The 27,981-nt window shown below is 43.1% G+C and overlaps 2 protein-coding genes across 6 annotated transcripts; both read left to right on the top strand.

Moving 5' to 3' along the window:
* Positions 1-1,023: 1,023 nt before the first annotated feature.
* Positions 1,024-9,969, top strand: sesn2 (sestrin 2). 3 transcript variants are annotated; one of them, XM_061092781.1, is made up of 11 exons: positions 1,024-1,851; positions 3,069-3,134; positions 3,708-3,896; positions 6,026-6,208; positions 6,531-6,749; positions 6,873-7,005; positions 7,104-7,219; positions 7,591-7,674; positions 8,549-8,655; positions 8,969-9,113; positions 9,350-9,969. In XM_061092781.1, exons 1-11 carry the CDS (start codon positions 1,504-1,506, stop codon positions 9,434-9,436), a joined length of 1,677 nt encoding a protein of 558 aa, XP_060948764.1. In that variant the 5' UTR covers positions 1,024-1,503; the 3' UTR covers positions 9,437-9,969. The 3 variants fall into 3 exon arrangements, with proteins under 3 accessions (XP_060948764.1, XP_060948766.1, XP_060948765.1); XM_061092783.1 differs by lacking the exon at positions 1,024-1,851 and adding an exon at positions 2,201-2,320; XM_061092782.1 differs by lacking the exon at positions 1,024-1,851 and adding an exon at positions 2,201-2,395.
* Positions 9,970-11,064: 1,095 nt separating this feature from the next.
* On the top strand, positions 11,065-27,461 carry yrk (Yes-related kinase). Of its 3 annotated transcripts, XM_061092700.1 has the most exons (14): positions 11,065-11,149; positions 17,349-17,392; positions 18,059-18,319; positions 18,772-18,874; positions 19,859-19,957; positions 20,234-20,337; positions 20,498-20,647; positions 21,726-21,890; positions 22,303-22,458; positions 23,011-23,190; positions 24,027-24,103; positions 24,272-24,425; positions 24,721-24,852; positions 26,250-27,461. In XM_061092700.1, the coding sequence occupies exons 3-14, from the start codon at positions 18,082-18,084 to the stop codon at positions 26,456-26,458; spliced, it is 1,767 nt and encodes a 588-aa protein (XP_060948683.1). In that variant the 5' UTR covers positions 11,065-11,149; positions 17,349-17,392; positions 18,059-18,081; the 3' UTR covers positions 26,459-27,461. The 3 variants fall into 3 exon arrangements, with proteins under 3 accessions (XP_060948683.1, XP_060948682.1, XP_060948681.1); XM_061092699.1 differs by lacking the exon at positions 21,726-21,890; XM_061092698.1 differs by lacking the exon at positions 22,303-22,458.
* The last annotated feature ends 520 nt before the right edge of the window (positions 27,462-27,981 follow it).

Below are 27,981 nucleotides of genomic sequence, written 5' to 3'. Positions count from 1 at the left end.
CCTTCACCCGTCTTCTCTTCCCTACACACAAGATATCTAGTATTATAAGTGTTATATATATATATACAGGTAAATTAATATAAGGTATATGTCTGGAAATAAGGGTACACCATTGATGTTTTTTATTTTCCTAAATAAAGGTGATTCAGGAAGTAAATCTTTTAAAATTGTGAAACTTGTTACCAAATTAACTTTATAGACACATGCAAAAACACTGACACAAAGAGTACTACACAAATGTGCGCGGTTTCAGTTCATGTATTTGATCTCTGTGGCTGTTAAAGCTGGGCTTCAGGGACCAGCAGGCTCCCAACAACATGGTGAACGGTTTCAATTCACTTGGTCATAAAAACTACTGTGAAGTGCGAAACTTCCTCTCAAACTGCAATGACCAGGACCAAGTTTAGAGTTTGATCAAGAGTCTGTAGTTGATCTTTTGAGTTTCTGATCAATTAAAGGTCCACTCCTTCATTATCATGCAGCCATACATACATGTGAATCGTTTTTTTTGTCAGTAATTGGTGGATTTAATTGTTTTTCAAGTAACTTATTATAAATGCAAAATATTTTGTGTTACAATATTTATTGAGTTTCATATAATGAAATCAAAGCTTTTTTGCTTGACAGTTTAGGCTGTGGTCGGTGTGATGGGCATTTATACACCACGTAATCAGATTAATGGGAAATAAAAGAACTATCAGCACATTAACCTGTATACATATCATTTGAATATTGCAAACAATATAATGTGTAAAATGATATATAATTAGTTCATTACCATTTGTTTGAAGTGTTTATTTATTTGGCATTTGGACTTTTATTCTATCACGTGGCAACTTGTAATAAAGATATAAAATGGAGAATAAAACAACCAGTCACTGAGAAGGAGTGTAGGACAGAGACTCTTCAAACTGTGTCATCTGAGTGTGTTGGTTAATAAATGTGAGTCTGATGGTTGTTGTGTTGTTCAGCTCATCAGTGAAAGTTTGCACCGCGTCACGGTGACGTAGCAGAAGTGAGACAGCGGCTCTGATGAGCAGCAGAAAGCAGCTCCTTCCTCCCGGAGCCTCGCGGAAAGCTGCTTTCACACCGGAACCAGATCCGTGCGGAGCTCAGGGACCCGCCACACACACAACCCGCCGGCCCGCGGGGTTTCTACCACCGACACAACGACTGACGAGCCGCTGCAGCACCGCAGCATCTGCTCGGGCTAGCGAGGCTAACTCCGAGAGCTAACACCGGCTTCTAGCGTCAGGGAGTCCGGGGAGAGAGGGCGGAACGGCCGCGGGATCGACAGCAGGACCGTCTCCGTTCAGGGTCTGTGGACCAGGGGACAGCGCAGGGACCCGGGACAGACAGGGGACAGACCCGGGACTCCTCCGGGGTTCAGCAGCGGAGCAGCTCCGAGCTAACGTCGGGAGTTCATAGCGACCAGCAGCTAGCGGTCACGGCAGGTGCCTCAGCCCCGGTGCTGCCACAGAGCTCCGGGCACTGAGACGAGTCATGGCCGGTAACCCCCCTGCAGTCGTCAGCTGCCGGGCGAATGGAGTCAACCCCCCGGGGCCAGTGTCCGGCTCCGGCCGCTCGTGTCGCCTCCAGTCCCAGTCCGAGTCCGAGTCCGACGTGGTGCCGACCGCGAAGAGCTTAGCTCGGCTGTGCAGCCGGGACGAGGCGGAGCGGGCAGCGGCTCTGGAGGAGCTGAGCCAGGGGGTCCTGGGGAGTCTGGGACTGGACAAACCCGGCTCGGCACGGCTCAGTAAGCGGACTGTCCTGCATCTGCTCTGCCTGTCCCGCTCGTGTCCGCTGCAGGAGGTGCGGGAGCGGGTCGCCGGGCTCCTGAGGACCGCACAGGTAAAGTTAGGATCGAGCTTATCTGTCCTCCATCATGTTTACAGACCTGTAGGACCACAGGGACCCGGACTGACCCGGGCTGAGCTCTGGTTCACAGCAGGCAGGAGTGAGACACATTTCTAGGTCCATTACTTTCGCCTTTTTGTAATGAAACACCAAGCGGATGATTGGTTCATATGTAGGACGACGCAACAGCTGATCGGCTTGTTATGCGTTGGGTTGCGGGTTGTTTCATCAGACAAACTGTGGGAGCTGACGCAAGACTCAGCTGTGCGAAAACAAGCCGGACACGCCCCCTCCCGGTGCGCTGAAAAACACCAGACACCCCCACTCCCCCCCCTCTCGGCTTCTAGAAGTAATATAAAGAGTCAGTCAGAGTCTCATGCGTAGCTTCACACGAACGATCACTTGTATTCCTCTGGTCTGCTGGACTCGAGAAGCTGAGACTCCTCTCCTCCTCATGGCGGCTGTGAGTGTTGTGGGAGATCTGATAAATCCGCCTGTAATGAAGCGAGTCGCTCCGGGTACAGCTGCTCCGGTCAAAGTAGGTCTGGTCAAGTTCAACGGAGTTTTTCAAGCTGGAGGTTTTGCAGACATTTGTTCTGTGATCACAAAAGGATCTGCAGCAAATGTGTTTAACTCTGTTGACAAAACAAGTAATTTTGATATTAAAGGTCCATTGTGTAAGATTTAGGTCAAAGAGATCTATTGACAGAAAGTTAATCAAAAACAAACGAGGTGATGTTTTCACGAGTCTGTTTCATCTAAATTATACAAATTGTTGTTTTTATTAACACTAGAATGGGCCCTTTATATTGAAATACATTATATTTACATCTCTCTATTGAGGCTGCCATGTTTCTTGTATCCAAGACTAGCGAACTAAACACCATTTTAATTTTTATGAAAACTGAAGGCTACCACAGGTTCTCTGTCATGTTTGGAAGGGGAGGGTGAGGTGTGGGGTGTTCAGCTGCAACACGAAACTTCACCACCAGATGTCACTGGATTCTACACACTGCAACTTTAATCGCTCTAATAATAAAATATTATTTCTGTAGCACTTATTTAAACAAGGCTATAAATGGTTTTACAAAATATACATCGGAATAAAACAGATCAACATAAGACCAGGCATAAAAAAAGAAATAGAACTTTAAAGAAAAACAAACAACATCCATTAAAATCTTATAACTGATTATTTTTATTTTTTTTAGGAGAAAGGAGTTGATGTCCCTCGGGCTCTGGCCTGCGGTCCAAGTGCCTTTATCCCTGCAAAACAGGTATGTATGAAGATTAATTTATGGATATTGTATTGATATTATACTCACATATGAAACACACCACCTGTCTTTATCAATGTTAAAACGTATATCCAGAAGACCTTTTTTCATTATAAGAACAAGAAATGTCCATTCTTGTAGTTTAGTGTTTTTTTATTTATTATTAATCATTACACTTCAGAGCTGTAGTCTCACAAGTTGATTTGAGTATAACACAAAGCCGACCCTTTTTTGCAAGCTTTTATACCCCTTACTTGTGTGTGTGTGGGACATATTTTATGATATTAAAAGTTAAAGCGTTGACTGAGGGGTGTAGATAATTATTCTGCTGCAATATTGCGGCGCCTGTTGCTTCATGTCATCAAGAGAAGCAACACCAGCGATGTGTTGCAGAAGCTGATGATGGATCAAGCTGCTTTCATATGTGACTCACTCCAAACTTTCCACAGGAGAAATGGGAAGTGTTACTTTTTCGCCCACAGGAGAACGTGTCCTCAAGTGTATTTGAAACATATTGTGCGCTCAGCTGTCGAGGAATCAGTTGTCAGTTGTGAACATAAACTCCTTTTTCAGACGCTGAAAGGAGAGCTAGACCAGGACATTCTGATCGAGTCCTTTCTCTCCCTGGGTCGCGTGGACCACGTCACCATGGTGATGGCGCTGCACCCTGCCTACCTCAGCTGCTTCCTGAGGGCCCAGAATGCTTTGCTGGAGCTGGACGGCCCCTTGCCCTGTCACTGGAGACATTACATCGCTCTCATGGTAAGAACAAACAAAATATATGATTATCAAACAGTGATACCTTTCAGACCTTAAACATATGCTTGACCAAAAAAATAAAGCAATTTTTTTTGTATCATAGATAGGGTTGCAAAATTCCGGGAATATTCAAAGTTGGAAACTTTCCATGGGAATTAACGGGAATAAACGGGAATAAACTGTAAATGTTGTGGGTAATTTATACTAACTGTATTCACCTTGTCATATACAGACATAAATATAAACATTTTGTTTTGTCATAGGCTGATTTGAGCCCTGAGGAAACTTTGGGCACTTGACTATATGCTTCTGCATCGTTGTGTCATTCTTTACATAGGTCCAGTATTTGCAAATGTACACAGCCTTTCCTTCTACATTGGATGGAGTGAAATGCCTCCACACATGAGATAGTGCACGTGGCATTGTTCTGTAGAATAAAATGAGAAAAAAGTTTGTAAAAAAACACTAATGCAATGCCTGAGATATAACTAGCTAGCCAAACTATTGCAATCGTCTGTAAATATATTTTACAATTGATGGATAAATGAATGGAAATAGGCTAGATGAACAGATGAACAATCCTCAATCAGCATGCTAATATATTTTCCCCAGTAATATCCTCGAAACTTACCTGACTAGTCCTGCACACTACAGCAGGCCTCAATAGCCCTGCTGTAGTGTGAAGGATGCTGGGAATTATCTGTGTATGTGATGGAAGAATGCACAGTGGAGGGTTGAAACTCAACGTGCAGTGTGTGCTGCATTCCATCCATCTTTAAAATAGAGTTTTGAATGATGTTTTTATTGCTCAGCGTTTGCGTAGTTTTTTTTTTTTCAAAATTCACAAAATTCCCGAGCTAAACTTTCCGCCCCTTCTCATCCTTAATCTTAGACTGTATCCATACATACACAGTAAACCCCAAAAAGTGAATATTAATGTATCAAATACATATTTGTTGGCTGTGAAATTCCACTTGACAATAAACGGAGCAGTTATGGTGTAAATGTGCTGCATTTATATGGCACTTTATGAGTGTTATAGACCACTCAGAAGACTCACACATCCCATTCCCTCACTCATGGCACAGCCCTCAGGTCTGGGTGAGGAGGTTTTGCCTTGTGTTTATTACCACATGCATTTATTCATTTTGCTGAAATAACATCAACTATAAAGACTCTAAAGCCTGTAACTGGTCCCTGGATGGCTACAGGTGCAGTTGTTTAAGGCTGTTTGAACATAGGTGAATTATTCATGGACTAAGAGTTTAAAAATAATGGCACACTTTGTTTTTCAACAATTCGCTCAACAATTGGCAGTTACAGCAGAAAGAACTGATAGTAATAACTATTGGCAGTTCTGGATCTTAATGGAACTTAATGGAACTTGTCTATAGCTTTGTTTACTCCTGTGTGGACAAACAAGTGCTCTTATTGTAGTTGCCCAGTTTGTATAGTTTGGGCTTTTACACTTCAGCTTTCACAACAAACCGATGTTTTGATGTTTTATCGTTATGATGCTCCACTTTGGACTTGTGTGACAGGTCATTGACTCATTGGTGTTTCAGTGTCTATTGCACCAATGATGCTGGACTGATTCCCGGCTGAAGGAGGGACAGATGTTAGACATACGCCCTATATATTGAAGGATTTAAAATTGTGTTCTCCTTAAATATTAGAATACATCCTTGTGTCAAGTTAAATGTTAAATGTCCTTTGTATGTATGAGCACAGGCAGTACTTCACTAAAATGTAGTTCTTTTTTTATTTCTTTTTAACAATATATTTATTGAGTTTTACATATTAGAAAAATACATTCAAACATTTATAAACATACAAACGTTTATGAACACCCCCAACCCACAATCAAACACTCAGGGTAAAGAAAAGGAGGCAGAAATTAAATAACTTAAATAAGATTAAATAAAATAATTTAAAAAAAAATACATATATAAAAATATAAGGATAAATGGAAGTAAATAAAGACATAATTATACAAATACAAATAAATAAAATTAAATTCCAATCAATCAAATCCTAAAATGTAGTTCTTATAGTTTTTTTATTAAATGACTGTGTACGGACCGTGTTTGTTTCCTCATGTGTGAACTCTGCCTCCTCCTGATGTCTCGCAGGCCGCGGCCCGACACCACTGCTCGTACCTGGTGCAGCAGCACAGCGCCGGCTTCCTGGAGGCCGGAGGAGAGGAGAGCTGGCTGAGCGGCCTTCAGCACGCTCCCACTAAGCTGCGCAGCCTGCAGACGCTCAACAGACTGCTGGCACACCGGCCCTGGCTCATTACACAGCAGCACATCCAGGTCAGACACACAATGCACACAGCCCACTCCCTGTTCCTCTCTCATCATTCACTGTAGCAGAAAAGAGATTTGAATACGTTGCTTTTCTGACTCACCCACTTCTCCTTGCAAAATAGACACCCAGCAGTTTACCCAGTTGTGAGTAATAGATTCACAGTTTACAGACGCTGACTAATCATCTTTTTGTGTCATATGGTACAGTTGTAATTCCAAATCTATAAAATGTGATTGTCGTCAGAGATACTCAGACTTTCAGATACTTGGAGTGCAGCATGATAACCCCCCTCCCCCCTATCCCATCATCTACCCTCCTGTCCTGCAGGAGCTGGTGTGTCCGGGGGCGGAGCCTCGCTGGTCACTGGCTGAACTTATCCACGCCGTGATCCTCATGGCACACGCCCATTCTCTCTCCTCTTTTGTGTGGGGCTGCGGCCTGAACCCGGAACACGACCACATCGGAGGTTACACCTTCCAACCTGCCTCCCCCGGTCACCTCCCCCTCAGCCCCCATAGCCCTGCTCCTGAGGACGGCAGGCAAGAGGTGAGTCAAACGACCAGGGACGAGCCCCCCCCCACAAATACAAATGTCCGCTGCTGACATAGCGTTGCTCTCGTGGAAAGAATCGAGTAAGTTACTAAAAGCCGTCTCTCTTGTTGCCTTCAGTTGGTTGAGGGAGCAATGGAGGTGGAGGTGCTGATGAAGAGGATGGTGGAGCTGCAGGAGCAGGAGGAGGAGTGCACACAGGAGGAGATGGTGACTCGCTTTGAGAGAGAGAGGAGCGAGAGAATCCCAACAGGTACCAACATGCAGGTTTATCTCCGTATATCATCTCTGTCATCCACCCTGTTGATATTTCTTTACCAGCTTCTTCCTGTTTGATGTGTTTTTGACTAGCGGTGGTGCGTGGAGCTCCACCCGACCTGCTGCTGCATCTGGTGGAGGATCCAGAATTCAGATACGAGGATTTTGCACCAAGAGGAGAACAGGCTCCGCCCACCATGAGAGCCCAGGTGGTTTGAAGCTTCTTCTTTTTTTATCATTATTTTTGCACATAGGGGATGGATCAAGTTCCTTGTTGATATATTCATTATTTGAAACAGAGTCGTGCTTAAATGACTGAAATTAATTATCAATTTTCACAATACTTTGGCATTTCTGCTTTATGGTTTCATTGACCCAACATGAACTGATTCCAGCTCCTCAAATGTGCTGATTTTCCTTTTCGTCTCAGCTTTAAATCAGTTTTAAATTGAATATCATCTGTTTTTTGTGACTTTCCACCATTAAAGAACACTTTAAATATACATTTTAACCCAAAAAATATTTAGCAGGCCTAGTACAGTTAATTGATAGTAAATATTTGACTGTCTGATGTGTGCAGGACTATTCGTGGGAGGACCACGGCTTCTCTCTGGTCAACAGGCTACTGCCAGACATGGGCCAGCTGCTGGATGAGAAGTTCCAGGTACCCACAAATTCAATGTGACAGAAAAAGCCGTCAATAGAAACTATACAAGGCTTCCGTGTGGATTACATGACAGGTCAGCTCCAGGATGTTGTTTCAAATTAGTGACACACTGTGTAAGCAAACTGAAACTTGAGATTTGGAAGAAAGAGCTCGGGGGTTGCATATTTGCTCCTGGAGGTGTTCGACTGGATTCAGATGTGGTGACTGTAGAGGGTAACTCACTGAACTCATGTTCACGAAACCAGTTTGAAGCGACCTTTGCTTTGTAACAAGGTGCTTTGTCGTGGTGGTAGTGGCAATTAGAGGCCGATAAATTGTGGCACTAAAGGGATGCACATGGTCAGCAGCAATACTCAGATAGGCTGTGGCATTCAAACGGTGATAAACTGCTACTCAGGGTCCCAGAGATGAAAATATTCCACACACCATTACACCACCAGCAGCAGCCTGGACGCTGACTGAAGTCGGCTGCAGACTCAGACATGCTCAATGTTTTCAACCTGGGGATTAATATCTATGTGGGAAATAAAAAATATGTTTTCTTCTTTTTAGGCTTTGCTGCACTTAATGAGGCCTCCAGATTTTTCAAATGGAATAGGGAACTAGTAACTTCTTTCAAACATCTTACCCATATATCTCAGACATTGCTTCATACCAACAGATCAAAGTTTGTTACGGACTGTGAAAGACGCAGCTTCTGCTCAGCTCAACAAAGAGATTGTCAGTTAACACAAAGAGAACTTAATCTAGTGCAATATGGGAAAAGTATCCGTGCTGGAAATTGCTGTTTTACATCTTGGTCATAGTTTGCTTTACTGAAAGACGAGATTGATTTTGTTTATTAATATGCTACTCAATTGTCACATTAAAGGTGGTGAGCAACATGACATATCACAGGATGGCCATGCATGAAGGAGTGGACACGCACACTCTGAGGAAAGCTCTGTGGAACTACATCCACTGTCTCTACGGGATACGGTCAGTATAACACACACACACACAACCAGTTTTCCTGCCAGCCCCCCAAATAGAATGCCTGTGAGAATACAGCAGAAAAATGTAATTCTAAACTCTCACATACACGTAGAAGATGCTGTCGGAGATGTGGTAAAATAAAGGATTCAAGAGTTTTCAGTGGTGAGGGCAGACGCTGGTGTTGATGTGTAAACAACAACACAAGGTTTACCGCAGCGGAGCTCTTCCAAGACGCCACCCCCCCCCCCCCCCCCCTCACCTGAACGTTTCTACATTCGTCAGAAATGGGCCTAACCTTTGTTTTCCGCACCCGCAGATATGATGATTACGACTACGGCAGCGTGAACGTGTTGCTGGAGCGCTCTCTGAAGCTGTTTGTGAAAACCATGGCCTGCCACCCGGAGCAGACCACGGCTCGTATTTACCATTCCTTCTGGAGGCACTTCAGACACTCTGAGAAGGTACGGATCAGTTCAAACACGCCGCTGCCTCTTCAGTCACAATGCAGGAATCATTTGACATTTTAATAAGTTGTCTCTCTTTGGTTCCTTCTTAACAAGGAATTCATCATTTGACATTAAGCTGTGTCGCTTTTTTCTTATCTTTAAATGTCAAATGTCAATGTCACCCAGTAACCTCAAAGTAAGGTCACATTATTTTTTTTTTCTTACTCCATTTCTCTTTGTTTTTTTCGCAGGTTCATGCAAACCTTATAGTGATGGAGGCCCGGCTCCAGGCTGCCCTTCTGTACACCTTGCGAGCTATCACACATTACATGAGATGACGCACTCACTCATGTTTTTCCGCAGACGCTGAGCCAGCTGTGACTTGTCCACGGCCCCTTGCATTTACACGACATCCGCAGTAAAGCTTGCACACGCAGAGCACACACTACACTGAATGTTTGCACATGCATATCTATCTTTAAGTGTTAATGTTTTCATGCTGATTTGCGACAGGGATATCTGATATTTAAAATGTGTTACTTGTTTTTGCACTGAAGCGTATCCGCTTTTGTTTCACTGCCTGAGTCGGTGAAACGTGTTTCTGTCGTGCACAGACACGTCCACGTGCTGCACGTCAAGTGTTCAGGTGGAATTAGGTCTGGTATCATTAAATCATCGTCATCGTTCATTTGTTCCCTTTGCTGAACGTTGGTTGTTTATCTGATTGATATCTTTTCATCACAACCTGACTACTCATACCTCAGTCCTCTCTCTCTGCAGCACATGGAGGCTGAGATACAAAAATAAAATAAAGACAAAATAACTTGTATTTTTATATGCAATAAAGAGTTACTTTGTTGTTAAAATCAAACATGTTGTCAGTTTTAATCTGTTCCGCTCTTTTTTAACGGAAGTGTCTATAATATTGTTTGTTGCAACAGTCAACTACACTGTTTATGTTTACACGCCGGCAGCAGCTTGTTTTCAGGTTGTCCGTCCGTCCCCTTCTTGTGAACGTGGTACGAACGCCTTGAAGACATTTCTTTGAATTTAGTACAAACATCAGTTTGACTCAAATTTTCACAGTGACCTCAAAAACGCTTTTTGCTTTTCTTCCAGAGCGTTCTGTCGTGAGAACGCCTCGAGAGAATCCTTCCAAAATCAGCACAAATGCTATTAGACTTCCTTCATGTTTTTGGCCTCTTGAACATGATGATTCAAGTCTGCCTCTCGGGAATTTCTTTCAAATTCGACCGCTCAAAGATGAACTGATTGAATTTCAGAGGTCACCATGACCTTCTGACCTAGACTGAAAGTGCACTTATGGAGGAGTTGTGCATCAGCAGTTATAGTTATTCATAGACTTGAAGATGAATGTAAGAGAAGGTACATGATTTGAGTCTAAATTTATAAATCCTTTTATTAAATGTCCATAATAAGCGATTAATAAGTCCAAAGCTGAAATGACCACCTTCTTCTTTGAAGCTGCACTGACTGACCACAAGATGGAGACAAAGGCTTAAAAACACATCCGTCAACTGGTTTATCACACCAGCTCAGTGTGTGCGGTGAACTGGTGGAGTGTGAATCAGTGTCCTCGGCAGAAAGTGCACGACTGAAGAGAGTTCAGTTTTTTCATACCACCATGAAAAAAAATGGCCTCACCCTAGTTTTTCAACTCTATGGGTGAAAACGATTATAAAACTATTTTAAGTATTTGAAATTCCGGTCTGATGATAAAAGTGTTTATTGTAAAAATGCGTAGATTCATTATATGTGCTTATTTAAATACGTTATTATTAATATTAACAATCATATTATTTCTACATTAAGTCTAATTGGTCTTTTGCCAACACGTGCACGCGCGCCTTCCTCTGGGGCTGGACTGTTCCGCGTGCCTTCCGGACGGGGCGCGCGCTCACGTTTCATTTCATTGTTGCCGCGCGCTGCTGTACTTCGCCCCCCCCTCCACCACCAGCACCGGTGCGTCCCGCGAGCCTCGATCCGGTCACTGCTGCTGTTCACCGGGACAACGACGACTCCACTGTCCGGTACGTGTTGCTGAGTTTATTATGTGTTATTATTATTATTATTATTATTATATAATTATGATGATGAATTGATGGAAGATGAGTGGTCGTTTGATTGAGCATCAACTGTAGGAATCTCACTTGACACACGAAATATGGAGAAGTTATAGAAGTTATCATGACATGAAGCCTGTTGATTTGAACTGTGTCATTGTTCCGTAACTAAGAAGAAGTTAGTTGTTCTAGTTGTGTTACGAAGACAGCAGGGGGGGTGTTTCCAGCTGCCGACCACCTCAGTCCACTCTGTCCATCTGCATATCTTCATATAATAGGATTGTATGGGTTATACAAGCCTGTACATATATAAAATAGCCAGAATGGTGTGTGAACATGGGGAAACTGCACAGTTGAATAAAAGGAAGTCTAGCCCGTTGATGAAGTGAGAAGTTCATACATGTGTGACCTCCACCACTTCCACTCTAGTGCTGCATGCTCACAGAAAGAGAGGATGATATTTAGAAATCAAACCGCACGGAGGGGTGTGATGAAAGAGACAAAGTCACCAGATAGTTGTTTCAGACGAGATCTCTGCATGTGAAGGATCTTTACATCAGATTTACAAGATTCAAAAAGGTTCAAGTGTCGAGCACTGCATTTTATTTGGGTCTGGATCGGTGGCAAACACCTGCGTCATGTGGGATCATAGCTGTAAACGTTCTGTCCCATTTCTCTCAAACTTTTAATTCTAACCTCACGCTGTCCGTCAGTTCTCATACATTCATGTTCCTTAAGTAAGCGGACGTGATTTATTAAGCCTCACACCTACAGGATATCACCTAGAGGAAAAGGCAGTGCTTCCTTCACATGCCCGTCTACTGTATCTGAGGCGTTTCTGTGGCCTCCTGCAGGTGTTTGTTTCCTCTCCCTGACAGAAGATAGGTGGAGGCTGTGTGATCACACCTCCTTCTCCAAATCTCTAGAAAAGCTCTTGTGGTTCTGCGTGAAGGAGTTGTCGTGGAATTTTGAGGGTCGGATGTTGGAGGGAAGAAAATGCGATTAGACCGTCCAAGGCCGCACTTCATCACTTCCTGTTTCTTTACGAGGTCAGTTCCTGTCTTTAGCCACGGGGTTAGGCAGGAAGGAAGGGGGCGTGGAGGCTTTTCTGTTTTATTTTTTTGTGAGGAAGGGTTAGAAATGGTCACAATCATCTCAAAACTTTCCCAGCGGACTAATGTTAGCCCCCATGGGTGGAGGGTGTCAGCTGAGGGTGCTGTGTTGATGAGGCGTCGAGCATGACCCAAATAAGTATCTTCCTCTTTTTAAAACAAGCTCTGAAACCAAAGAAATCAGACGTGACCGTTCAGTACCTTTGTGTTTCCCAACAAACCACCTCAGTCCCCTGTATCAAAAGGAAGTGATGACTTCATGTGGAAACAGGACGTCCCGGTGAACGAGACACCTCGCTTTTCCACTGCTAGAACTGTCTCCCTCTCTTATTTTTCTATCCAAGTGTGTGTATGTGCTCTGTCGGTGTGTGTTTGTGCTCTGTTAGTGTGTGTACGTGTTTGTGAGTGTGTGTTATGTGCTGTGTGAGGGTTCGGTGACAGCCTGCTTCCCATTGTCCTATCATTCCTGCCCCACTCACACACTGCATCCTGTCAGGCTTCCTGCAAAACCAGGGAGAGAGTCGGAGTGAAAGGTGGGTTCGTAAACATCTGGAGAAACACTAAAAGAGGAGAATTGAAGGTAGAAATAATATAAAACTATTAAAACTCTACAGATCTGCTGTGTGTGTGTTTGTGTGAGTAAGTGTGTGTGTGTGTGTGTCACCCTTGTGTTCCCATGGTGAATTCCCTGCAGGGAGCTGCAGCTTATCTGCAATCCACCGTGCAGGAAAGGGTGTGTCCTTCGGATTTGGATGTTTGCGAGTGTGACGATGGAGTGTGATGCTATTGTGATTTTAGAAGACTTCACTGAATGCATGTTAAAGCTTTGTAGGTCAGAAATGATTTGCTTCCCTGTATTGTTCATAGTATACAAATATAACCAAATTACTCTTAATTTTCTGCAGTGGTGGAAAGTACGTTAGTAACGGCCTGTTGTTGCACACAGATTTAGCAGAAACCAGGGCGGCACTTCTCCTCACCAGAAGAAACAGTTTCACTGTCTTTAATCTGCATCATCTATGCAGCTTCTACAAAAAAGCTGTAGTGTCAGCATCCAGTCAGTGAAGTGAAGTTTAGTCTTGAACCCAATTAACTGAGGGTTGTAAGAGGGATGAGGCTTTTTCATTTTTTTGGGCTTCAAACACATTTTAATCAGGAAAATCATTTTCAGATGAACCAATAGTGAATCTTCCGTTGTGGCCTTGGCCTCAACTGTGTGGTTATTTTGTAGTTTCTAAAAGAACTAGTATTGACCAACAATCCCTTAATTTCAATCAAGGTGCAGTCAATTTCACACATTCATAGAAATCAGTAACCTAAAGATTGTTTTCATAAAGATCCGAGAATTGCATCTTTAGAAATAACATAAAAATGTTGAAGAAAGTGAAAATGAATCCCTTCATCCGCACCAGAATGTTATGTCTTCTCTCCTTTCACTGGGGTCCCTGGTACCAAGCAAACTAACGCAGACCAAAACATAACAATAATAAAAGCCTGTCGTGAAGGGTAATTCAATTTGTTTTGAACAGAAGTCATATTTATTTAGGGTTGCATCATTGAGAAATGACTGTTTCAATGTTGTTATGTCATATACAGATGTTGCAGCCGGCACAGTGAGCATGTGACTGAAGAGACTCTTACTTGATGATTCTTTTTCTTTTTAAGGGTAAACTTCCAAAAAGCAGATTGTTTCCTGTATCTTGTCTTCAGTGATTAGTTTCGAGAGGCGAAGAGGAACCTGGGCTGCTCTTAAATGTCTCTGGTGTGGTCACTTTGTTAAAACGCACCTAAAAAATACCAAGAAATCTATACTTACACACTTTTCTCTACGTACTGTACACTGGGCTTCAGCTCCAATGGTTTTTTTTCGGATAGAGAAGTCAGCTGCGTATCTAGGAGAACATGCAACTTTTAAGGAAGACTAGTGTTTCACGAGGGTGTTTCTTGTCACCTCATGTCAACTGAATAATTATGTGCTATTAAAGAACCACCACAACCTCAGCGTGAAGAGAGGAAGGCAGTTGACAGAAACTACATTTGGTCAGCAGGAAATCAGCAAAGGAGAAATGCTACGTGCTCGTGTGAATACAAGATGTCCCTGTTATTGTGCCGAGGCCATCGGTGGTCGTCTGCTACTCTTAGAAAACATGGGAAAGAAAAGTCGCTGAGCCAAAGGGCAGCCGTGACATAAAGGCCTCTTTATCGGCCTTGAACGTTTATCCTCTCTGTTGTTAAATCTCACGGAGAAAGAAGTTAACAGCTGGAGGTGGATTGAGGGAATAAAGAAAGGATAGTGTTGTTGGAGGGGTGTGGGCCAGGAGGCAGGAAGAGTAAACAGCAAACAGAGAGAAACAGCAACAGAGAGGAAGATGTGTGTGTTTGTACTTGTGTGTATTTGTGTGGGTGTGTGTGCGTGTGGATGGACCCTGTCCTCAGTTTCCAGGAAAAGGAGGGAGCCATCAGAGGGGTGGACAGGAAGCTCTAACAGGGCTAACTTCCTGCAGCTCTCCTGATGGCTGACCTGATAGTGAACGTGTGTGTGTGTGTGTGTGTGTGTGTGTGTGTGTGTGTGTGTGTGTGTTCCTGCACACGTGAAATTGTCGCATATTTGACTGTAAGAGAGCAACTGAAACGGCGCTGAGAGGAATTTGGTGGAGTTTGTTGTGTGGACGGAACAAACCACTGACACACGTCCCTTCTACTGGGAGCTCTGGTGTTTTCTCCCAAATGAAAATGAACGTCTTTTTTTGAACTTTTTTTTTTTTTTTTTTGCCTTTCAGCCATAATCTGTATTGTTCTTCCTGAGTGTGACTTCCTGCACATTCCTCAGGAGGTGGGGGGGCTGCAGGCCAGAGTTGAGTCAGCTCGAAGAGTTGCCTGTTTGAATCCCCAGGGCCACTCTAGATTCAGTGACCAGTTTATTAGGTACATCTCGATGGATACAGCCTCACACAACAGTGAAGAAATAAATCTCATCCTATCAGATGTTACAATGTTCATGACAACACAGTGGAATCTACGAATGCAACTGAAGACTCATTTTATTATTTCGTAATCTGAGGAAAGATTTTTCAACATTTCCTAAAACCCAACATGACATCATCAAGTTTCTCATTTATTCCAAAACCTGACATAGATAAGAAAAGAAAGCAGAAAATAGTTGCAGGTTATTTTTCTGTTCATTTACTAATCAATGAATTAACTAATCACTTCAGCTTTTCAATCATGGGTATTGATCTGTCATTGTGTTCTTCATTGTGCGGGATCGTGTCCTTTGTCCCTGTTGTCTTGTAGCCGTCTGTCTCTCTGACGTTTCTGCTTTATGACAAATGATGCATTTCTAAAAACTACACATTGCAACCATCATAAGTGGATTTACCGCAGTAACACACTGCTTCATCCTAAAGGACTAACATTACAATATAATTAGGTCCAGAGGCTTGAGTCCTCTACAGCCACAGGTTTGATGCCGACACGGCCCTTCGCTCCCTGTCTTCAACTCTCTCTCTCCTTCTTTTATGCTTAAATAAAATATTACTGATCAATTAAAAAGCTTAATGCTCCCACTCTAAAAAAAGAAAGATAAAAATGTATAGAATAGAGGGATTGTACAAAGGAAATTTGTACAATCCAAACAAACAATAATGTAATCAGTTGATTAATGATTATGGGGCGTGAAGGGATGGATTTTGTTTTGGAAAGAGCTGAGTCATCTCTTTTTATCTTCTGATAGGGATATTTTTATTTCCCAAAGTGTCAAGCTTTTGTTTTAAGGTGTTGGTAATAACTTGAACGCCCTTGAGCAAGGCACTTGGCATAAGCGTGTTTCCCTGAAAAAAGAAAGAAAGAAAGCAAAAAGAAACAACTGCTCTCATCTGATCAACAATGATTCCTCCCTATTTACCAAAAAAGAATTCCTCAAGCTTTTCAGATTCACAAAGATTAGGACGTGCAGCAGTTTGAGATGTTATTAGAGTGAAAGTGAAAGGGTTGTCTGGTGATGTTTCTAATGTTAGTTCTTATGCTTTCTACCAAAGCATTTGTGTTGATGAGAAAAGATGAGAAAACACACACACACACACACACACACACACACACAAACACACACACACACACACACACACACACTGTAAAGTCCTGTCTGTGTGTTATTATTTCCTCTTGACGTTGGCAGCTGCTTTTGCTTTGTCAACACGCGTCCTATTGAAACAATGTGGTTCCCCCAAAACTGGAAGTCGAAGGTTGTGTACATGTGTGCACGCTGACACAATGATCTGTGTGAAACGCTATTTCACATTTTTTGTGCTTTTCACTCTGAGTCACACACATGTTCCTCAGCCCCTAATATAAACCATCACATCCAAATGTCTAACCATATAAGCAAGTCCTAACCTTACAAGTACACACACACACACACACACACACACACACACACACACACACACACACACCCACACACATACACACACACATACACACACACACACACACACACACACACACACACACACACACACAGACACACACACACACACACACACACACACACACACACACACACACACACACACACACAGACACACACACACACACACACACACACACACACACACAGACACACACACACACAGCCCCCCGACACAGACACGCAGACACAAACAGCTGTTGACCAGAGAGAACGACTGAACATCCCTTCATGAAACTGCACAACAAAAGGGGAAGTGGCTAACCTCACATCTCTCTCTCTCTCTCTTCTCTCTCTCTCTCTCTCTCTCTCTCTCTCTCTCTCTCTCTCTCTCTCTCTCTCTCTCTCTCTCTCTCTCTCTCTCTCTCTCTCTCTCATCTCTCTCTCTGTCTCTCACACTCGTCTCTGCTGTCTCTGACTCTCCCTTCACACGTCTCTTTATTCATGCTTTACCGCTCTCGAGCTTTTCTCGCACATCCTCCATCACCTTCTCCCTCTCTCCCTCTCTCTGCCACTCACCGGCTCTTTGCCCCGCTCTCTCATTCCACCCCTTGTCACTCATCTCCTCCCCCTCTTTTTTGTGTTCCAGTGGCGATGGTGATTGACAGATGATCTGACAGAGGAAGACATCAGGTGAGAAAAAAAGTTAACTTCTCCTTCCTGTCTTACCTCAGCCCCCTCCTCCTCCTCCTCCTCCTCCTCCTCCTCTTCCACCTTCTTGCGGGAAGTGGAGTTTTTATTTAAAGTTTGTGACTTCTCTTACTCTTCACAGTTCTCGTTAGTTTCTGTAAAAGTGTGTTGCTTTCACTTTCAACCGGCTCAGCTCACCCACAAAGACAAGATATGAAAGGGAATTGATTACTTATTGAAATGTGAACATTGATCAACTGTTGCTGATACATGCAATACCATTATAATCAATACATTTTATTTGAAGTAATTCATGTTACTTCATGGGAACTCGACTGAGTTCACTCCAGCCCATAGACTGCACCTTCTCATCGTAAGTCATCAGTTCTACTTGTGCCTCGTTTTGGGGCATGACACACACTATGGATTAAAGGTCAGGGTATCCTGGAATCTGCTGCTTTGATTTTGACAATATAATTTGTATTAATTACTGGAGAAGCCCTTCATACAGACTTTTAATTTGAGATATGTTTATTCCCTATTATTTTTTGCTCTAAGGAAACTTTGCTGTCATCTCTGGAAACCAGCCTGTTGTTGCTACAAACTATTATACAAGTCTTGCAGCAGCAAGCAGCAATAAAGTCTTTTTTTACTCTGCTCCTTTCATAGACGCTGTCGCCGTGCTGGTTATTATGGGGTGTGCCTGTTGCAAGCAGAAGACGTCCGACAAAGCAGCAGCAGCATCAGCAGCAGCAGTGGATATTACAGACCTGTCTCCTAGCAACGCAGATGGAGGGTTGTCCGCAGCTTTGACTCAGGGCCGCTACTGTCCCGACCCCACTCAGGCCATCCCGGACTTCAACAAGGGCTTCTCGTGCGGCACCGTCTTTCTCAACACCACCACAAACCAACGGCCTGGAGGCATCACAAGTACGACTCTGTGTGTGTGTGTGTGTGTGTGTGTGTGTGTGTGTGTGTGTGTGTGTGTGTGAGTGTGTGTGTGTGTGTGTGTGTGTGTGTGTGTGTGTGTATGTGTGTGTGTGTGTGTGTGTGAATGTGTGTGTCATAAATAAAAACACGAATAACTACAACTATCTTCTGTCACAACATATGTGACACAAGATTGAAAAGTGAAACCAATAATGTGTGAACATAAGAGTGACTAAAAGAGTATTTTCTCCCAAATTTAGTCAGACACATTTGTATGTGTGGAAACTCTCTGTGTGTTTAACCGCTGTTTAGCTGCGCAGCATGAGGGATCCACCAACAGGATACTGCTGCTTGTTAAAGGGGTTAAACGGTAAATGAGGGTAAAGTGGTTTTGACCAGAGTGTACAACTTTAAAATGTCATGTGGGGGTCTGTGCGTCTCTGTGTGAACAGGTGGCGGAGTCACTCTCTTCATTGCGCTCTATGACTATGACGCTCGCACGGAAGACGACCTTACTTTCCAGAAAGGAGAGAAATTTCAGATCATCAACAATACGTGAGTACAAACACACAAATTAACTGCCTTTTAATCACATTAAACACTATTGTTTTGATTTCAGATTTTAGCAAAAGCGAGAAAGGGACTCAGTACAGGGCATACCTTCACCGAGGCCCAACAACCCGCTTAAATTCAATCAAGCTGCACCAAATTTCCCACACTCGTAGATATCAGTCCCCTAAAAAGGCCTAATGTTTAAAAACGAAGATCCTTGAATTATTCCCTGGGAAATTGGTAAAAAGATTAAAAAAGTGCCCTAACCGGCAAGGTTCTGGGATCCGCCCCCTGATCCGGACCTGCACCAAAATGTGATGGCTCCCCCCTTCACCCATAATGCATCCTTTCATCAGGTTTCATGGTAATCTGCTCAATTATTTTTGTATCTACTTAAAAAACAGACACAAAATGCGTTTAATGGGATCAGCCATGACTCCAACCAGCCATTAGCTACACCACTTATTCTTTAAGGAGGGTTGGAGCCGATCCCCGCTGTCATTGGGTGAGAGGCGGTGTGCACCGTGACAAACAAGCTGTCACTCTCACACTCAAACCTATAAGAGGAATTAAGGGTCACCACATAACCTGCACGTCTCTGGACTGTGGGAGCACCTGCATAGTTCAGTAAATGTCTCCGTCCCATTCTAGAAATCTAAAACAAATTCGAATGAGGATGATTCAATTTGGTTTCGCTGCCTGGGTCGTCCCCTCATGTCTTACAACCAACTTCACACATGTTCTTTATCTTTGCTCTCATCTCAACACCTTTTAGTTTCCTCTAGTTTTGTGTAGATAAACATCTGCTTCTCAAATTGTTGTTAGAAATGAGGCTGGTGATACACAAAGAGGTTTTTGTCACATGAACGCTTAAGTGGGAACAAAGAGGACATTTTCTACTGTCATGATTTCATTTTACAAAATATATTAATATGAACTCATGTTGCTTTTCCATAAGCAAACGTTTGTTTTGTGTCGATGTGTCAGTGAGGGCGACTGGTGGGAGGCTCGATCTTTGGACACTGGCAACTCAGGTTACATCCCCTCCAACTACGTAGCTCCTGTCGACTCTATACAGGCTGAGGAGTGAGTACACACACACACACTAACACACACACACACACACACACACACACACACACACACACACACACACACACACACACACACACACACACACAGACACACACACACACACTCAAACACCATGTAATGAAAGCCTTACACTATATGCTGCTTGGTAAGTACGGATAGTTTATGCTGAAAGTTTTTTCCGATTATCGACATGAAGTCTGATAGCAAAGATCCCATGATGCTCACTGTGGGGCTGTGGTGACCCATGTGATGTTGTCATGGTGACAGGTGGTATTTTGGGAAGATGGGGAGGAAGGATGCGGAGAGACAACTTCTCGGCCATGGCAACCAGAGGGGAACTTTCCTCATACGAGAGAGCGAGACCACCAAGGGTAAAGAGACCACACACTCTCTCACACTCACACACGCACGCACGCACAGACTCTGATAATAGACACAAACTTTCATCTTTGTCTTTCTTTCTATCTCTCACTTTGAACCTGCACAGTGTATCGTTGTCCTCACCCTTCCTCCCTCCTTCCTCTTTTACAGGCGCTTACTCTCTGTCCATCCGTGACTGGGACGAAAACAAGGCAGACCACGTTAAGCATTACAAGATCCGCAAACTAGACAACGGAGGCTACTACATCACCACGAGATCCCAGTTTGACACTGTTCCGGAGCTGGTTGAGCACTACACAGGTGACCCACACAAAAACATGCACAAGACATGAAGTCATCCTCTTTTTTTCTGCCTTTCGGTCAGACTGGGGAAACTTCATCACAACAAACACCAAACATTTAGTCTTAAATACCTTGAATCATCAAAATCGGTCTTATTCAGCTTTGTCAGTAACTTAGTACAATTTTGTGGTGTTTGTTCTTATTCAGTCTTTCATTTTGATGCAACGTTTTCTGCTAATGTGCTTCATCTATTTGACGTCTCAAAGGGATAGTTCACTGAAAAATGGAAAATTCCCTCATTATCCACTCACCACTATGACGACGGAGGGGCGGGTGAAGGGTTTGAGTCCACAAAACACTTCTGGAGTTTCTGGGGCAAAGTTTTTTTTGCAGTTTCAGATCTTACATGAAATAAGATATAATGAAACAACCAGCTACATCATCATAATGTTGCTTATGTTCATATAATAATCAACATAATCCTCATATAAGAGGAAATGAACAAAGAAGTTCCCATCGAGTGCTTCTACTTTTTTTAAGTACATGTTGCTCATTATTATACATTTATACTTTAAGGGAAATCAAAATTTGTAATGCAATATTCTTACTTTGGGGAGTTTCACCTCTGTTTCTTTAGTAGATGATCTGAATATTTCTTTCACAACTCCCCAGCTGTGACTTTTTCAGCCTCTGAGTTTGTGTGAAATAAAGAAAACGCCTGGTTCACACCCTCAACTTCCTGTGCTTTCTGTCAGATTAACTTTGCCCCCTTGTGGCTCGTGCCGATAATTCATTCTGCAGTGTGAGCACTTCTGATGGACCTTTTGTGTGTTTGTTTTTTCTCACAACTCTAAGGTCCCTGTATCGTCTTCTTATGTCTCTGTACATGATGCCACTGCTGCTCAGAATCTGTGTTTACGTCTGTTGTGTTCAAATCTCTTTGTGTCTTTAGTTTTTTGTTTACTTGTCAGTTGCATAAGTCGCACAAGCAACCTGTCTTGATCTTTCTTTGTCTCTGCATTTGCTCTTTTCCTCTTGCTGTCTCCTTTTCCTCTTTGCTTCTCTGTGTCTCTGTCCCTCTTCCTCTCTGTGTCAGAGAGAGCGGCAGGACTGTGCTGCCGTTTGATTGGCAGCTGTAAACGGGGCATGCCTAAGCTGGCTGACTTATCAGTGAAGACCAAGGATATGTGGGAGATTCCCCGGGAATCCCTGCAGCTGATTAAAAAACTGGGCAACGGCCAGTTTGGAGAAGTCTGGATGGGTACGAACTGTGTTGCAGGGGGCGGGGAAGAAACAGCTGGAGCACACCTGGATAAAGGAGTATTACATCATTGGTTGTGTTGGGTTGACACCAAACATCAGTGAAACATTTCCGGTGTAGAGGCACAAACAGACACTCTGTAAAGTCGATACCTGCCTCAAATATGTGAGAGGCCCACACATAGTCTAACAGCCGCTTTTAATTACAAAAGTGAAAGTGTTTAATATCCAGGTTTGCAGAGCTGTTCCTCCTCCCCTGGTCTTGCATGTGCATGTTCCATCATCTCACCTCCCCTCTTTGTCAACCCCCCCCCTCCCCCACCCACCCATCTTTTCTCCCACCTCTCCACTGGTCTCCATCACCATTTTCCTCCTCCACCTCCATCCCTGGCTCCCGTCTCCACCACCATCAGGCAGTAATGACGGGCTGTGTTATTTCCTCACCCATGCCTGCGTTAATTCCAAGCCGCTCACCATGGGCCTGGGGCGGGACGCCTGGGAAGTGCCCAGGGAGGCACTGGTACTGCAGAGGAAGCTGGGACAGGGCTGCTTCGGGGAAGTGTGGATGGGTGAGACAGACGCCGCCTTAAACCTCAGCTGCTCAGCGTCACCCGTTGAGGTGTCTGTCCTGTAGCCAAGATTGTAGCTCGAGCCGGCCGTGGCTGGCCCTTTATATCAGTGTATGCAATAAATCCCTTTCACATTCACATTCAACCAAGTTCTTGTTGAAGCTGTCGTACAGCTTCCCTCAGTAAATCCCAGTGTGTGAGCCGTGCAGAGTTTCTCCCAGAAAGCAGCCAAACTCTGGGCCTGTCCATGTAGCCCAGGTGCTGCTGATGTAAGGCCGGTAAACCTCCTTCTCTGCTAACATCCCCCCCGTCTCATGTCATGCATGCTCTCCAAGATAACAATCATTTGCATGCAGGAACGTCACCATGTGTGTATTTGACACAGCATGCATATTTGCCTTATTTTTGTATATATATACCTGCATGCATGGCTGTTTGTGTTCCGGTATATGTCCGTAACATGTAGAGTATAAACAGTCATCCACCTGTCAGTAAGCCTGGATAATTGTGTGTGCCTCTGTGAGTGTTAACGCCTGCTTGTCTGTATGCCAGGCATGTGGAACGGCACCACCAAGGTAGCGGTGAAGACTCTGAAGCCGGGAACCATGTCCCCCGAGGCCTTCCTGGAGGAGGCCCAAATTATGAAGAGACTTCGCCACGACAAACTGGTGCAGCTCTATGCCGTCGTGTCGGAGGAGCCCATCTACATCATCACTGAGTTCATGAGCCAAGGTATCGGGCTGAGACGTCTGTCATACCTGTGACTGTAGATACATGAGTCGCTGCTGTTTCAACAGTTTTTTAATCTGCTTTAGGATCATTTTAAAATCATCAGACACATGGTCATTTTTTTCTGTCGCAGTGACTGCTTTAGTTCTTTGTTTCCATGAATACTCTGGCTTCCTCCCACAGTGGGTTGTGTTGTCTGGAGACATATAATGGACTGTGGATGTGAATGTGAGCATGAATGGTTATTTGTCTCTAAGTGTCAGCCTGTCCAGAGTGTGCCCCGCCTCTCGCCCAATGTCAGCTGGGATTGGCTCCATCTTCCCCCCCGCAGCAACCCTCAATTTAAACCATATAGATAATGGATGGATGGATGACTTTGATAAATGAGAAATTATTTTCTAATTAAATCCTCAGGAATGAAATTATGGATCTGCACCTAACGCTCCTCGCTCCTACCCTAAATTTAAACCATTTAAAAATGACGAATATTTCAGATTTCCTGGGCATTTCAGGATTTAACTAACAACGACAAGCAAAAACACAAGTTTCAAATCAGATCAGTGGGAGGGAGACTTTTCATGAATTGTAAGAACAAAGGTTTGAACCTCTGTGCCTCTGGGCAGAACTTTTGTCTTCCTTCTTAGTGAAGACCTTTGCCCTCGCTGTGAAGGTGGCCTAGGGGCAGGCAAAAATACTCCTTCAACATTAACAAGAAAAACAATATCAAAATATCTGAATTTAAATGAGCTCATGCCAAAGAAACTACGATATTTTAACTGTGAACGGATTTATTGACACCTATCTCGTTAGAATTTATGATGCCACATTTTCTTTTTCAGGAAGTTTACTGGACTTCCTAAAAGATGGAGAGGGACAGAACCTGAAGCTGCCTCAGCTGGTGGACATGGCTGCACAGGTGAGTGGGAGACAGACAGACACACACACACACACACACACACGCACACAAATTCTGACACTCTGAAAGAAAAGTCTTACCTCGGCTACAGATCTGAGCTGTCTGTGCCTCGTTGTGTGTGTGTGTGTGTGTGTGTGCGTGTGTGTGTGTGTGTGTGTGTGTATACAGATTGCATCTGGAATGGCGTACATCGAGAGGATGAACTACATCCATCGTGACCTGCGAGCAGCAAACATCCTGGTCGGAGAGAATCTGGTGTGCAAGATCGCTGACTTTGGGCTGGCAAGGCTCATCGAGGACAATGAGTACACAGCGAGACAAGGTAATAGCAAGGGCTCATGTGTGTGTGTGTGTGTGTTTACTTGTACTTTTGTCTGTCTGTGAGAATCGGTTTGATTATTAGATCTTACTGAGTGAGGACATTTTAAAAAAACTGTTGAAAAAGTTAGGGTGAGGTGTTTTCTTATGTGTGTGTATGTGTGTGTGTGAGAAACCAAGTTGGAGAGACACACTGCGATGATTAAGTGTTCCTGCCTCTGCCTCCGTTCCTATATTTTTATACATAACCTAACCTAATTATACCATTACGCATCCTCACTGTGTTGCCATGGTTTCAGGGGCGAAGTTCCCCATCAAGTGGACGGCTCCGGAAGCTGCACTGTACGGACGTTTCACCATCAAGTCCGATGTCTGGAGCTTTGGCATCTTACTGACTGAGCTCATCACTAAGGGACGTGTGCCGTACCCAGGTACTGGATGATACCTGTTGAACATGTTTGGATTTCACATGCAGCAGCGATGAGTTCATTCTTCATCATCAGGGAAAATTCTTTCAACATTATTCTGATAAAACAACAATCTGGAAGAGGAGGTTAAAATGAGTGGTGGAGAGTTTCTGTTAGTTTTAGCCAGTGGTTATTGATTAACTCAAAACTTTATGGGTTGAAGTCACAGTCAAGACCTTTTGCAAAACGTTTCTACAGTGTACATGATGTCTGTGATGTCCGTGGTACTATAGTAGCAGTGCGTTTGACATCCATCAGCTGAAGACAGGAGCAACCATAACGACAGAGAAAGAGAAGGTCAATAAGAGCTAGAGTCGGAAATTTATAGAAGAAAGAATTAGAAAGAAAAGTCTCTGATGCTCCAGTTAAGAACTTCAGAGGAGGATTACAGTCTTAAAAAGAGATGCTGAGGACATATGTCATAACCACGTGATAACAGTGTTTGTGTAGCTACTCTCACTGCCAGAGGGGGGAGACAAAAGTTGTGCGCCCAGGTTTAAGTGCCTTGCCCAACAGTGCGTTGACAGTAAGAAGAGTCAGATTGGAAAAGATGTGTTAAGAACCTGCGACGGTGCTGTAAAGTCGTTTTTTCTGATGACGCCCTAACCAAACACTGATTTAAATGTGGAACTTAAAATGACACCACGACACCTAGAATTTCTGATTTAAAAACAAATTTAATAAGAAATAGTATTTGTAATTTGTTGTTTGTTGCAACATTTCCTTTACTCCATATTAGATTTGGAACTACTGCCTGTTCAAATGAATTAGTATAACTTTATTTAACCAGGAAAGAGCCTCACTTTTTTACATACTGCTTTGGAGATTTTAGCACCATCTCGTATTAAAACTTAATCGAAATATTCTTAATGAATTTATATTCAAGATATTATCAAAAATAATTAAAGAGGAAAATAAATAGACGTATCTTGATAAGTATTGTAAAAGCAAATATTTCACATTATAAAATTTGTAGAATAGAAAAACAATAAACTGGCCTTTTAGTGGCTATGTTATTCTTTATTTCAGTTGATATACAACAGTAATTACTTATAATCTATTTCAGTGAAACCCTTTTGTTTTTTCTGTCTTTCTCCATTAATTACACTTTTAAAGTTCTTCATAGCTCAAAGTCTTTTATAATACAGTTATTGAAAATTATTGTGTAGAGATACAGCCTGTCTTTTTGTTTAATTTTTATTTTGCAAGATTTGAAGGCCTTTTTTTCCATTGGCAGAAACCATATTGTGAAGTACTCTACATTTAACACAAAAGAGAACTATTTCTAAGCCTGTGTGTTTTGTCTCTGAACCATCCTCCTCTTCATCCCCTCCACATTCCCCCCTCATCCCTCCTCCCAGGCATGAACAACCGCGAGGTGCTGGAGCAGGTGGAGAGGGGCTACAGGATGCCCTGTGCCCCGGGCTGCCCCAGCTCGCTCCACGAACTGATGGTGCAGTGCTGGAGGCGGGAGGCCGACGAGAGGCACACGTTCGAGTACCTGCAGTCCTTCCTGGAGGATTACTTCACCGCCACGGAGCCGCAGTACCAGCCCGGAGAGAACCTGTGACCACCCTCGTGTATATAGGAGAGACATGAAGCGATAATCGAACAGAGGCAGACACACAGAGACACACATACACTGACAGGCACGTGGTAGTACATGCACGTGCTGTAATTGTATTTGTTGCTCACACACACACACACACACACATATGAAGATGCATATCATTGCCTTGTTTAATTGTTTAAAGGCAGTTCCTTCCCTTCGGTCAGTGATCACTGCAGCCCGCTCAGGACAGCTCAGTCAGCCGTGTTGGAGAGCAGAGTCGGAGCTCTGCTGGTCGGGCCTTGCAGGAATGTTGCTTTACTCTGTAACCATGACAACAAGGAACTGAAAGAAGATGTAGATGGTTGTGCTGAGGTGGGGGGAAGTCGAGCTGGAACATGATCTGTTCAGCGACCATGTATGTTTCTTTCTTTTCCCACTGACAGGAGTGATTTGACAGAGATTAGCTGTCTACCTAAGATAGATACATTATTATAGAAATGAAAATCATCTGCAACAGGTTATGGAACAACAGGTGGAATACTGCTTTTGAAAAAACTGTGAGAATGAACCTTGCGAACCTGTGTAACTGAATTGATTATGTACAGACACGGCCGCCTTTATGTAAGCTTTAAGAAGATTGATGTTGCTCTGTTTCAAACGCTGTTTTGTTATTTAGGTAAAGAACCTGATCCAGGTCTGGTTTCATGTGCCTCAAAGTGGTCAAATAAAGGGCTGGTTTGGATTTTATATTCCCAATCATTTGTGTGCAATTTTGTATGAACTGTCTCCTCTGTTGTTCTAATTTAACTCAGATATATCTGTGTGTCACGACAACTCCTAAAACTATAGTTAACATGTACGCAGTTTTCAGCCATTGGGAGGGCAGGGGGAAGAGTTCTGCATGAAGGTGAAAGTGGAGAGGGAGTGTTTCATTGTGTTGTCTTGAAAAGAATGTAACCTTTACGTTGAGACTCCCCTGTCATTTTATTTTAATAAAGATAACATATCTTTTACAAGTTAAGTCACGTCTCTTGTTCAATGTGCATTTGGACATTTATGATGTTTTTTTCCTGTTAAAAAATGTATAAGAATGAAAGTGATTTTCCTTAGTCTTAGTCTTCTTGTGTTCTTTTCATGATTTTACTGATGTATGAGGCTTATGTGAGGATTTATTTATTAATTATTATCATCATCTGTATGGCCTCTACAGGCTGAATTGATGAATTTAATGGGGAACAACAGTTTAAAAGTACATGATTTAGAGCAGGCCTGAAGTGTCACCAAATAATTTGTAGCTTCAGTTTTTAATATGAATATTATAATATAGAATAGGCAAGGCAATTGTACTTGTATAGCACATTTCAACGATATTTAAATCAAAATAAAAGGTGTGATGACCATTGTAAAAGCAACATAAGACATTACAAAAAAGCAATTGGAAAATCAGAGTTAAAAAGACCATAAACATAGACAAATTATATTATAATAGAGAATGAAAGAAACAGTGCACTAATAGAATAGCACAGAATAGAATAATCGTG

The sequence above is a fragment of the Limanda limanda genome, chromosome 19 (assembly GCF_963576545.1).
Source record: "Limanda limanda chromosome 19, fLimLim1.1, whole genome shotgun sequence".
Taxonomy (NCBI): domain Eukaryota; kingdom Metazoa; phylum Chordata; class Actinopteri; order Pleuronectiformes; family Pleuronectidae; genus Limanda; species Limanda limanda.
Note: the sequence above shows the minus strand (reverse complement) of the source record. Positions and strands in the feature narration are given on the sequence as shown.

Bases quoted from the DNA above. Each gene is read 5' to 3' on its own strand.
- sesn2 (XM_061092781.1), top strand. From the start codon at position 1,504: ATGGCCGGTAACCCCCCTGCAGTCGTCAGCTGCCGGGCGAATGGAGTC. The intron at 3,135-3,707 runs GTATGTATGAAG...CTCCTTTTTCAG, and splicing joins CCTTTATCCCTGCAAAACAG to ACGCTGAAAGGAGAGCTAGA. The intron at 7,006-7,103 runs GTACCAACATGC...GTTTTTGACTAG, and splicing joins GAGCGAGAGAATCCCAACAG to CGGTGGTGCGTGGAGCTCCA.
- yrk (XM_061092700.1), top strand. From the start codon at position 18,082: ATGGGGTGTGCCTGTTGCAAGCAGAAGACGTCCGACAAAGCAGCAGCA. The intron at 19,958-20,233 runs GTGAGTACACAC...TCATGGTGACAG, and splicing joins GACTCTATACAGGCTGAGGA to GTGGTATTTTGGGAAGATGG. The intron at 20,648-21,725 runs GTGACCCACACA...TCTCTGTGTCAG, and splicing joins GCTGGTTGAGCACTACACAG to AGAGAGCGGCAGGACTGTGC.